This window comes from Acyrthosiphon pisum, chromosome X, assembly GCF_005508785.2.
Source record: "Acyrthosiphon pisum isolate AL4f chromosome X, pea_aphid_22Mar2018_4r6ur, whole genome shotgun sequence".
NCBI lineage: Eukaryota > Metazoa > Arthropoda > Insecta > Hemiptera > Aphididae > Acyrthosiphon > Acyrthosiphon pisum.
In genome coordinates this window covers 76,844,326-76,857,787 of record NC_042493.1, presented here as the reverse complement: position 1 = coordinate 76,857,787, position 13,462 = coordinate 76,844,326, and the positions used below count along the sequence as shown (strand labels likewise).

The window sequence follows — 13,462 nt, the reverse complement described above, 5'->3', positions numbered from 1 at the left end:
TACTAGTATACTACATCTACATCGTTTATCTATAATCTATGTAGTACCTATATTGTATATCTATTTTCTGTTATTTAATAAAAGCAATTTTGTTGGTTCTTAGTTTTTTTTTATGATATTGTCATTTGTCACCACCTTAGGTTTTGATTGATAGGCGCCCTAGTTAGAGTAGGTAGGAAGCTACTAATTAAATATGTTATCTTAATCATATTTATAAAATGTCTCTTTGGCTTTTTCTTTATCAATTGTACACTCATAAAAAAATCAATAATAAATGAAACTAAAATCATTCATCTGTGAAATAGGTACCATAGTAATTTGCGGCACCATTTTCTTATGGTGGTAAAACATTTTTTTTTAAATGTAGTATAAGTAGGTAGTAAATAAAATAGCTTTATATTTGTATAATAATTTTCTGATACTAATTTATTATCCTATTTAATCTACTTCTATTAGAATAAAATATTTCCAACAACTTTTTTTTTTATTATTGAATAAATTACACATTGACACATAATTATTATTATAGGTAAGCACAACACCACAACTTACCTCATCAAGCTTTCCAATATTGTGTTTTATATGTTTACGAAAAACATTTTTCAATGCTTTATCTGTTGATAAATCAAGTCTTACTACTTCGTTTGTCATTTCTTCAAGAAATCGTTGGTATGATTCATCCATTGTATTTTGAAAAAACTTACTAAAAAAAGCAATGACAAATTATTTTAGTATTAACTATTAGGTATATCTACCTCACTTATCCACAAAGCTGGGCAAGTTAACCATATTTTTTAACTAGTTAAAGTTAAGTTATCCTTAAATAAAAAATAACTAAGCTAAGTTAAAGTTAGTTTTATAAAGTTACTGAATTTGAGTAACTAAGTTAAGTTACACATTTTCATGAAAATAATAACTAAGTTAAGTTAAAAGTTAAGTTACTTTTATTTTTTAAATAACTTTAATTTACTCATAAACATTTTTTTTATCTCGTCGGAGGAAAATAACTAGTTTTAGTATAAACTATAAAGTAAAACAAATTAATAATAAATACACAGACTATATTATTTTATAAATACTTGTTATAGCTGTATCTTATATTTAAAATATAAATTATACACCTAATATATATAAATGATTATAAGAAATACTTATTGAATTTTAATAATAATGTTTTTTTCAAAATTATGATCTGCTATAAACCCTCTTCTTACACTGTTGGAACTTGGAATCCTCATAGTCACACACTTACACCAGTTGACACACTACTACATAAACTGATATAAATATATTATATAATGTAGAGACTTATAAAGTTATAAAGTTGACAACAATTAATTCTTATATATTATTTTCTTTATATCCCAATATAATATTAAAAGAATGTAGAGTGTAGCTTGTAGAAAACACGGTATAAGTATCACCGTATCAGAAATTACTAATTAGGTCCGTTCTGTAAATTGTATTATTAGTTATTACCTAGGTACTTATCAATGTACACAGTACACTAGTAACGATGTAACATACATCATAAGTCATAACCGTTGTCATTTCATAGAACATATAAACTTCCTAGTTATATTCCAAATAAGTAATAAATAAATAATAATAATCACTATTCACTATAATAGTATAATACTACTAATTAGTAATTACAATATGTCTCTATAGTATATTAATTATTAGTAAATGCTATAATAATATGTCTATAGTTTAGTAATAAATACAATAATATACATACCTACAATCGTCGGTAGATATACCCATAGGCGCAAATAGCGTTTGAGATTTGGGGTGGCTAATAGGGCTAATAGGGCCTTACTTTGATAATATAGAATACGCTTAAAACAAAATGTAGGAAATGTTTGGGAGGGCTATGGACATTTTTGGGGGGCTTAGCCTTTAAAGCCCCCCCCCCCTATTTGCGCCTATGGATATACCTCCGTCGCGGTTTTCAGATATATCAATGCAAATAATATACAGTTCATTAATCACATAAATCATAATAATATGAAAATTCGTAAATAACTTTTTACAAATAACTTTCATTTTAACAAAATAACTAAGTTAAGTTACAATTATTTATAAAAAGAAATAACTTAGTTACTAACTAAGTTATTTTCTACATTCTATTTTTTTTTTAACTAGTTAAGTTAAAAGTTTATCAAAAAAAGTAACTTTTTAACTTAGCTTTTAACTTTTTAACTAGTTACTGCCCAGCTTTGCTTATCCATGGACCATGAATATAATGTGATGGTTTCTATTCCTAGTATTGATTACTGACTGAGTAATACATAATATGTAAGAACAATGTCTCAAGGTTTTGCTTTAGTTGTGTAAGTATTAATTTTACCAGTAAAACAATTACCAATTAACTACATAGTACATGCAACATACTACGTAAATTTACTGACACTTTTTACTGGTGAATTCCACATCTTTACTCACTCTTTAGGGGGAGTCCTTGCTGTTATTAGGACAGTGATCAGTGGGACATGGGTGACTACCTATATAATATTATTGTCTATATCCCACAGGGTTCCCAGTACTATTAGGGTTATAACTTATGTCCTATAAGTCATAACTATTATATTGTAGTAGATATTTAAATTAGCAATGAATAAAATACAAACTATAATTACTCTTTTTTTTTGGTTGGTTCTTTCGGATGTTCTGAATGTAACGAATGTTGCTGGCTGCTTAATGTTTTAGGTGCGTTTTCTGCAAGGTGGGGTTGATGGGTTCCGGGAGAATAATATCTTCGATTGCTATTTTCAACTGATCCAAACCCAAAATCTTCATCGTTAAAAGCACATTCATAATTTAAGTTCTGTAATCAAGAATGATGAGTTAAGACATAGTTATAGTAGTATAGTGGTACTTTAGATAACATGCCTATATAATAATATAATATTGAAGAAGGTAACATACAACCTTACAAAGACAACACTGCTACTTGCTAGTATCTACCTACAACTGCTATAATTCAGGGCCGATACCAACTCTATGGACAACCTAATTGAGAGTGCATCTTTATTTACTAAAACAGGAGAAGTGGGTTCGATGTCAGACTTTATAACTCACCATTGAACAAGAAGAGCTCCAAATTGGTTAGATTCAAATATAAACAATCAAATAGAATTTTCAATGCATCAATTTTTTAGGAAAGAATTTAAAAGTGTTCTTATTAATTTGTCCAAAGACAATTAAAAATATGCATACTTACAATTCAACCACTTTTTGAAATTTTTAAGCAACTATTAACTATTTTAAACGAATCACTACAAAACTTACAAGGTTCATATTTTTTGCTATTTTCTCCAGAAAGTAATGGATCAAAAATATCTGACTTTGATGCAATTCAATCAGAATGTGAAGTGCTGTTTAGAATGTGCAATAAAGAATATTTAAATTAAATTAAATCTCAGATTCAGAGAGTGGAGAAACCTCTCGGCTCTCATTGGACGAACTTCAACAAAATCATAATCTTAAATAATATAAATATTTGTTTATTTGAGATTAACTAGATATACAGGTGATCTATATAAACTATAAAGTATAATGTAGGTATAGAATTATAAATTAGTCACTTAAAATATAATTTAATAGACTATTAAGATTTAAGAGTACCTAAAGTAAATACCTACCTATATACTTAATCATTATAATATAAATATGAAATACCTATATCCTACCCGTATAGCCATGGCTATAATATTTAATAAAGAATTCATAGGTATTTAATAATATGAAGTGTGTACTTACTCTATTTATGGACTTCTTTTTACTTGATGGTGAACGAGATAACTTATTATTATCATATTTTTGATGTTTTGATTTTTTTGCTGTAGAACTAATTGTTGAATTACAATAATGTGGTAGAACTCTGTAAATACTTTTAAGTATAAGGCATTGAAAAATATTATAGTTAGGTTATAGGTAAAGATCAAAATCTACCGAGGAATTCTCTCTGGTATATAGTATACCTCACTTTTGAGTGTGCCTCATCAGTCATCAGTGAGTACTGACTACTGAGTAGCAGGCACGGATCCAGAGCAAAGATCTGTGGGGGGGGGGGGGCAACAATTTTTTACAATACAAATACAATTATTGTACTTTACTAAAAATGTTGTCATAATAATAGGTATATGTAATTAATGTGATAAATAAATTATTGATTATTTAATGTATTATATTTATATTTATAAAAAAATATGTCTGGGCATATCTAGGCCCCTAGGCTCCACCCCTGGATCCGTCCCTGCTGAGTAGATATAATTAATAATAACTATAATGGATGAGTTAAATTTGAATGCAATGATAAATCATTGCATATTTACATAGTTACAAAAAATGATTTTGAGCAGAGACTATTTCAAGATCAATTTCTATAAATATTTTATAATACCTATTTTTGACAAGTGCCACTAGTGGGTGGCTTCTTATCAAGAATTTCATATGTATTCAACCCTCATCAAATATGCTAATTGTGCATAAATGTACAGATTGTATACATCATTGTGTAAAATAAATAAAATAATACCTATTTATTTATATTAGTTAGTTCCTATATAAGTATAATTTATTAAGTCATTAGTAGTTATCTAAATAATTAATACCAAAATAGCTGACAGTGTAATACGGTATAGGTTGAACCAATTTTTGCCATAAAAATTGCATGAATAAGTCTAGGGTTTGGATTTAATAGCTCTAAAAAACTTCAAAAATGCTAATAATATACTACTTAATGCAGCAAAAAAAATGTCTTAAAAAATTCTGTCATAAAAATAAAAATGTGTACAATTTTCTATAGGTAGGTCGTAGGTACGCAATACTAAACATATTGCGTTATATATTATGTTGATTGTTGTTATTGTGGTTCAATGTTCAATTTATTATGTATTATATTCAGCTAAATAATTTAGCACAAAACCCAATCGTAACTAGATGTTAATCGCAGTTAATTCTAGTCATACGAATCGTCAAATTTTCACGATTAGCCTCATCATTTTATAAGTAAGAAGTTATTTATCGTTTAACAACGAAAAGGTTAAACTAGGTATATAACTGTACAATTTTCAATGAACCGTTCACTGTGACTGTCATCTTGTCATTAAATGTGATGTACACAGAAACACAGTTAGAGGAGATAATTTTATCTAAATGTACATGTTTGAAAACAGTATACAGAAATTTAAGAAAAATGTAAAATATAAGTTGCATTTTTCAATTTTTTGATCAAAAAAAAATTATTTTTATAACAATATAATATAGGTATTATATTATATTTTTTAATTCTTATTTTTGATAAATTAGTTCAAACTCCAAATGAAAGAATATTGACTCTAAAAACAACGCAGTTATTAGATTATTACGGCTATTAGTTAAAATAAGTAATAAGTAATAACTGGCAGGTAAATATTATATATTATATATATATATATAAATATTCAATATTGTATATTATTAGATACTTCGGACGGCGGGTACCTAGTACTAAACTTTTTACGGATTTGATAAATATAAATAATATGATTAGGTATATTTTTTTTAAACATTGTCACTAGCTTTTTGTTCTTACAGGTATAATGCATTAAACTATTTATAAATATTATTGTATTAATAATGATTAGATATTCCTATAACTTATAGACACTATTAATTGGGGCAAATGCTTATTAGTTATTAATTATTATAAGCATCATTATACAACAAATAGGTAATTCTCAAGCTTACCCCAACCTCATAATCTCAGAAATGTATTAATATACATTAATTATATTATTATTTTATTTTATTATTTATTATATTATATTTTTTGTTGATGTATGTGGGTAGTTTATTTTTATTATATAATTTATATTTATATGTGTCATTGTGCTATGTATTACAATTATTATAATGTTAGAACAGCTGATCTTTAGGTATAAATGTATAATAATTATCAAAATATGCTTATTATTGGTGGCTTAGCCTTAATGCTTATATCGAGGTCAAGTTTTAACAAATATTAATTTGGTTCAATTGTTCAAGGATATGATTAACCCATTTGCGTAATATTAGTTATCGCAAGAAGAAAGTATTATATATGTTTATTATTTTGTAAAATTGTACTGTATACAATTTATGTACCTATGTCTACTTTTTAAAATGTTTTTATATCAATTATATCCTTAGTCCGCACTTTGCGTTGAAGTAGGTTTAAGTGTTAAACATATCCGTTTTATAATTTATTATTTGAGTTTAAAAATAAAAAAATAAAAAAAATATTTAATTGCTTTGAGACGATATATCATACGGTACTCATACCTTCAAAAATATTATTGTCTATAATTTTTGTAATAATTGATTTTACTTTAACATTATAAGAAAAACACAAAAAAAAGAAGATTTTAAGCAAATGCGTACTGTCTATTTTATGAGTTAGTTAGAGAGAGAAAAAACAGAGCGCTGTCATTATCTTCATATTATTTATAAATAGAATATTGAAATAATAGTAATATTTAAAAAAAAATGTAATTTTAATTAAATGGTAATACAAAAATAAGAGATGTGTAATCTGTCTTTAATAACTTGCAACGTACTAATACAGAGGTTCCTAACCTATGGTCCGCGGACCACTGGTGGTCTGTAAATCGTTATAATGAATATAATAATATAATATGATGTACATTTATTTATAATAGTAATTAATTGTTAATAGTTTTAAACTTTTACTTAAAATTGATCAATTATAAATATTATTATAGGCCTGATATAAGGGACTTCATTGTTTTTTGTTTATTCAGAATCTAAATTCAAAAATATATGAAATAACATGATTTGTCAGATTCTTGTTTATAAGAAAAATAAGGTCTAAAATTGAGGTGGTCCGTGACGAAAGTTCTCTAAGTGATCCGTAGTTTCAAAATGTTGGGAACCAGGGAATCACTGTGCTATAATATCTAATAGTTACCTAGAACCTACCTAATATACGTAATACGTTTACCCATTGTTCAAAAGTTTATACGATCAAGGCCGTTATAGATGTTGACGGGGGGGTTGACCCTCCCCACGTTTTTTTTAAAAGTAGAACAATTTTGTTTTGAATATTGTTTAATTAATAAAAACACTATATTAATTATTGTTATAAAATCAGTAATAACGAGCGAATAAAGAGTTTTTATTTTTTAAACGTAAAAATGATGAGTGTCCAGTAACGTAACGGCTGCAATATCCATATTAAAAAAATGGGAACTACCGCCCCTTACCGAAATGTTTTTTTTTTTCAGTTAGGGGCTTAGTGCTCTGTCTAGTAGCTTACCTGTAGGTACTATACTCATTATAATAATTGGATAGTGGTGATTTCTATAATTTATTATAATTATAGTTTAAGCAAAGTCAAAATTCGTTAACCATAGTTTAATAGTCACCAATGTTAGAATTTTTCTCAAGTTTTTTAATATTTTAAATAACTTACTGAAAATCACGAATATTGATAGTATTTTTTAATAATCTTTTACTTGGACAAGCTTCAGACCAACAGTTTACTCTAGGCCTTACATCATATATCTTTTTAAAGTGACTTCTCATTGTCAGATACGTTGTAATATTGTCTTCTGCAAATATAAATGGTAATGGTTAAATTATTAATAATAGGTAGACAAGGTAGTTGATAATTACAAACGGATATTATTAGCTGGGTTCCTAAACGAAAAGACAATTTTTTTTAAATGTATACAGTAGGTAGGTCGTAGGTACTGCGTATACTAAAGCCAATATAACCATAAATTACCGGATGTTGATTATCAATGATAATTTATCATTATTTAATAATTATTATTTATTACTAATAACGCTATTCGTTATTATTTATAATTTGATTGGCTCATTACTCGTATTAGTCTGACTATCTGAGTAGTAGGTATGTTATGATTATAAGCATATAGGTACCTAGTACCCATGCTAAAACGTTCGATGTTTCTGTATTAGTTCTTGCCTTTCTGTGATAAATAAAATATCTAAAACCCAAATTTGTTACCAATATCTCAAAACGTTGATATAACACTAAGATAGCTAAATACTAAATATTCTAATTTATAATGCAGATTTATCTTACCTATCTAAAGATAGATAATTTATCTTTCAAAACGGAAATGGTTTGTTACAATAATTTAAGTTACAACACATTAGCTACAATAGTCAATAATGAATAAAGTATTAATCATTATAAGTAGTAGGTACATCTGTCAACAAAGCAAATAGAATTTTAATCTTATGACCAGTGTTTATTTTCTGCTTATTTGTATTGATGTCAGATATTTTGTAATTTTTTCTTAATGAAAATTATATAGGTACAGAGTTCGTAGCACAGTAACATAATTTTATCGGTACCCCGAAAAAATAAGCCCGGAAATTTAGTCCCCGAAAAAAAAAAGTCAGAATAAATAACCCCGTGAAAAATAGGTACGAAAAAAATAGCACCATAATAGAAGAGTTTGCAAAATTATAGAAAGCTAATCATGGGAAAGTGCAGGGGACAATGGTTTATTTAATTAGTATATTTGTGTATATTTCTATCATATTATATGATTATTGTTATTAACTTTTGAGCCAATACCACCTTACCGTATAATAGTGAGAATGGGTTCAATTATATAATAGGTAAAAATAAAAATAAATCTAAATATTTGTATGTCATTGCGTATAGTAAAATGTATTACATACGTAAAATTACTAAAATTGTTATGTCCCCACAAATAATGTTAAATTTGGATTCAATGATAAATCATTATACACTGGATAGCATATAATATATACTAACTTAATATAATTTAAATAAAAAACTTATTTTGTAATTACAATTTTTTTCATATTTATTGTCCTAATGAGTAATGGCATTAATTATAGTTTTGCCTATGAAAATGGTTATAATGTATTATTGACATTTCAAAACGATTTTGACTGAACAAATATTGACTATTTGTTTTATATTTATATATTATTAAAATTGTATTATACATTTCTTACTTCTTTAAAATTGACTGTTATTAAACCCTACGTCTTCTGTCGTTGAAATCTCGTGAATATGTGTTAGGTAGGTACACCTGGTACACATCATTTTTATTAGGTATAGGATTATTTTTTCCCTGGTTATTTTTTTCACGGGGTTATTTTTTTGGGTTTTTTTTATTAGGTAAATCATTTATATTAATCAATATAAGTCAGATTATATCGCTATGCCTTCAATATTTTATAGACAACGATACAACGTGTCAATTATTTATGAATTAAAACAAAAAATTAATTCAACTATACCTACCAATTTATACGAATTATACATTTAAAAACATATTGAAATAATGGTAGGTATAATAAGATCAAATAATCAGGAAAATGTCGTTATATCGCCATATCGGTCATTTTAATCAAATCTTTGTATAATATAGTGTCAATAATATGCCATCGACCCGTCTCTAAAAATCTAAAAAGATTAGGAACCACTGACGCAGACGTGTAATATAATACCTACAATATTAATGCTAGCATCATACAGTTCTACAGAGTACAGACTACATACTGTTGTGAAATGTTGTAGCCTGACGCAACATGCATGCATGGTCTTTTGTCATTTATGCGTGTATTTCACCAAATAAAATGCTCAGAGTTCTTTTATCATTTTACAATTTAATACGAGCACAGTCGTACAGAATATAAGTTTAAGACAATATTGAATATTAATTATCTCGTTATATTATAATGTATAACATGCCTATAATAATATAATATACAAATATTATAATATAATAATATACATTTAACTGACCATCATTTTTATTTTTAATTATTAATTAAAAGCATGATATGAAAGTTTATGTATAATAAATATAGGTAGGTACTATATCTACCTATATAGTTATTATTGTCTATTAGCAATAATATTGGAAAAAAATTTATTTACTTTTATATTTAAAAGATCATTTTCAAAAATAATCAATAATATTTTGTTTTTTATGACGAAATATTATATAATTCTATAAATAAAATGAAATTTATTTTTGTCATTGTTTATAGACTGTAATCAATATATTTATAAGATAATATAAGTATTTATAAAAATAATATAAGAATTATAAGTATTTTTAAAACTTACCGGATACATTATATAAATGATTTAAATATAAAAAATAAAAATACAATACAATTAGTAGCCACCCTAATGGTCACACCACCGTAGGAAACATGCATAATATTAAAATATTTCAAATGGTCGATAAGTAAAAACGAGAAAATTAAAAAGGGGAAAAGTAGTCTTCTGTACAGTTGAGTGTATAGTAGTGTACCTATAGGCGCAACTATAGACCTCTAAAACGTGGGGTGCTATAGTGTTTCATATTTTAAAAACATATAAAATTTATGGTATTTCAATATAATAATGATAGTTACACCTAAAAAATAAGGGGTGCTAAATTAGAACTTGGGGGGGGGGGGTACTAAAGACCTTTTTTCACCCCCCCTAGTTGCGCCAATGAGTGTACCTATCTGTCTAATAAGTGTACCTGTCTAATACCTAGCCCAAAAAGAGTCAAAATATTTAGAATTATACCACGTCCATGTGTATATAAGAAATATAAGAAATTATAATATAACAATTTGGTAAAAATTTAATATTTTTGTTTTTCCCGGTTATTTTGAAAAGTACTGCGATTTTTTTTTACTTTAAAGTAATCAATTGATTTCCTGTAGTTACAATAGTACTAACTAAATCCAATTTGCTTCCAGAAATCTCCCTCGTAGTCAAAACATTTTTCAAGTTAATTTTTACTACTCAGTGGTACTCTATAATGTGAAGACAGAACTGAAATATAAAAACACAATATCTACATTGTAAGATAATCAATACCTTAATCGATCCACTAAATCAAAACAGGTAAAAACTGTTATATTAATAAACTTTTTATACTTTAAGAATTTGCATAATTATTTACACATTTATCTGAATTCATAGAATTTCATGTAACTTTGTTCGGAACAAATTGTTTTTAATAATAATATAATTTATACTGATTCAAATGGTGACATTGTTAAGTTCATGGAAAAAAAAATGTGCTAGACATATTAATTTATGAGTCTGATAAAAAGTACCAAAACTGGTATTTAACAAGATTACAAGACTTATATACAAATTTTAAATTAAATTATATTTTTAATATTATGCTTCATAGTTATTTACAGGAGAAAAAATTGATACACATAACTTTAAAACCAATATCTTCATCGCTCCGAAAATCCAAAATCCAAAATTAAATTATTAATTTAATAATAGTTAATATTGTATACTTACCTATTCTCAATAATATTTGAAGTTCTTACATTATAGTAAAAATATTAGGAACGGCCAAAGGTGTAATAATTAATTTATTAATTATCATCATTTCTTTAAAAATGTAATGTTTTGTATTATTTATTGAAATATTTTCGGAGATTTTTTTCTTGAGAATTTGTATACCAATTTTCATATAATATAATTGGAACCATGTCAATATGTCATAGCCCATAGGTCAGTAGCGTATCCAGAATATTTTTTCATCGGAGGGGAGTACAACCCCCTAACAACCCCCTTAGATACGCCGCTGCCATAGGTAGTGCTAACCCAATAATATTTTATTTATAATTAATATTTTAATCAATCTTATATGATTGAAAACATGGTAAATAATTTTAAAAGTTTTTTTAATAAATATTTGATTTATTTAATAACTGCGAAACCACTATTCACTATATAATATACATTTTAATCGTTAATGAATAGCAATATGATTATATGAACACTGTTTGATACGAATGTTAAATTTATGAATAATTTATTAAAGTATACGCTTATAGCCGGTGCCCGGTAAGGTATATATGTATAATATTGTATGTGGATGGTTGATATGATTATAAATTACAGGGAGTGACATATATTATAGCTAGGTTATCTAAAATACATTAATACGTACCTGGAATCTTCATTTTTACTGCTGACATGAAGAAATATTTTTTTTTTTTAATAGAACAGAAGGTGTTGTATAATTTTATAATAAATATTAAAAGCTTAAAATTAGTTCACTTGTACAAAAAATATTACAGAACTGAATACTAGGGAAGTATTGTTTGTATGTATTAACTTCTGATTGTGTTGCTATGGCAATATTTTCTACGCTGGACTATAATATAAGTAATAAGTAATGACTAATAAGTAATAAATTATGAACTGCGTTATAAATTATGATACGTTGATAAAAATTGTATAAAATATTCAAAATAGTTGTTGACAAGTTATTAAAAGTATACATTACCTTACTCTGACTCCTTTATATCATTAAAGGTACTAATTTTAGTGAATTTTATAGGTAAGTAGTACATTGTACGTTTACAAATACCTAAATTGGTATATCGTATATTCGTATCTATTTAGGTACTATTTGTTTTGGAAAATCTATCACCCACAACTCACAAGTTATAACATTAATAAAGTATTGTATAGTAATGGATGACGTGAAAATGTGCCATTGATTTCAGATTTGTGACTTGTGTTTAGTTCGTTAAAATAAAAAAAATTCGTGAGTTTTGTGATATTTTTGAATTAGTTTGGTTGAGTATATGGGTTGTTGGGAATTTTATTTGCGGTACCTACCTACTATGAAATGCCCGATAAAAATTCCACGATACAGTTAAGCAGTTTTACGTGCTCTAAACAATGGATGCTAGTATACTATCCAAAGTTTTATTTTATTCGCCGTAACTATACGAAGTGCGTAGGTGTAGTCAACAACAAGTAGGTAACAACAACAAAAATCCATATAGTGAGAGTAAAAAATACTCTAGTTACTACTTACTGCAGCCATAGGCGTGTTTACGGGAGGGGCCGGGTGGGCACGGGCCCCCCGGCAGACTATGCCTCCAACAAAATTATGCCAGGATAAAAAAAATCGTGTGTACCCTGCAGTACATACAGATTTTGATTAATTGAAATTTTTTTAGTTAGGTACGCATTTATTAATTAGTGATTATATGATCATTATAAAATTATGTTGATCGATTATTTATAACTATATAACATGCAATGGTACTGTTGTGCCCATTTACCAGGTCTTGCACTGTGATATCACAGATTAAATACTATTTTATCTAACCAGTGATCATATTGTTTTATTAGTTGAAAATATCAATTACCGATTATCATTTCAAAAATGTGTTTAGATAATTTACGACTTGTTAAAATTATTTAAATTTTGTCAGAAACTCAAATTATTTATTACTGATTAGTTAATAGTTTTACAATTTGTATGTTGTCTACCTTGTATAATGGATGGGGAAAAAAGTATTTTTATTGTTTTGACAATGGTTATACTTTTTGATCATAATTAAAAAATATTCCTTCCATTGTGAATTTTGTAACAAAAAAATGAATGTTTCTTCATGTCTCAAAAAATAAAAT

General features: G+C 26.5%; 1 protein-coding gene across 1 annotated transcript; it reads right to left on the bottom strand.

The window, feature by feature from the left end:
- Nucleotides 1-201: 201 nt before the first annotated feature.
- LOC100571347 lies at nt 202-13,225 on the bottom strand. Its single transcript, XM_029485253.1, has 6 exons — nt 11,982-13,225; nt 7,460-7,598; nt 3,766-3,886; nt 2,643-2,830; nt 538-703; nt 202-252 (listed from the first exon to the last, which is right to left on the bottom strand). Exons 1-6 carry the CDS (start codon nt 12,007-12,009, stop codon nt 202-204), a joined length of 693 nt encoding a protein of 230 aa, XP_029341113.1. The 5' UTR covers nt 12,010-13,225.
- Nucleotides 13,226-13,462: the final 237 nt, after the last annotated feature.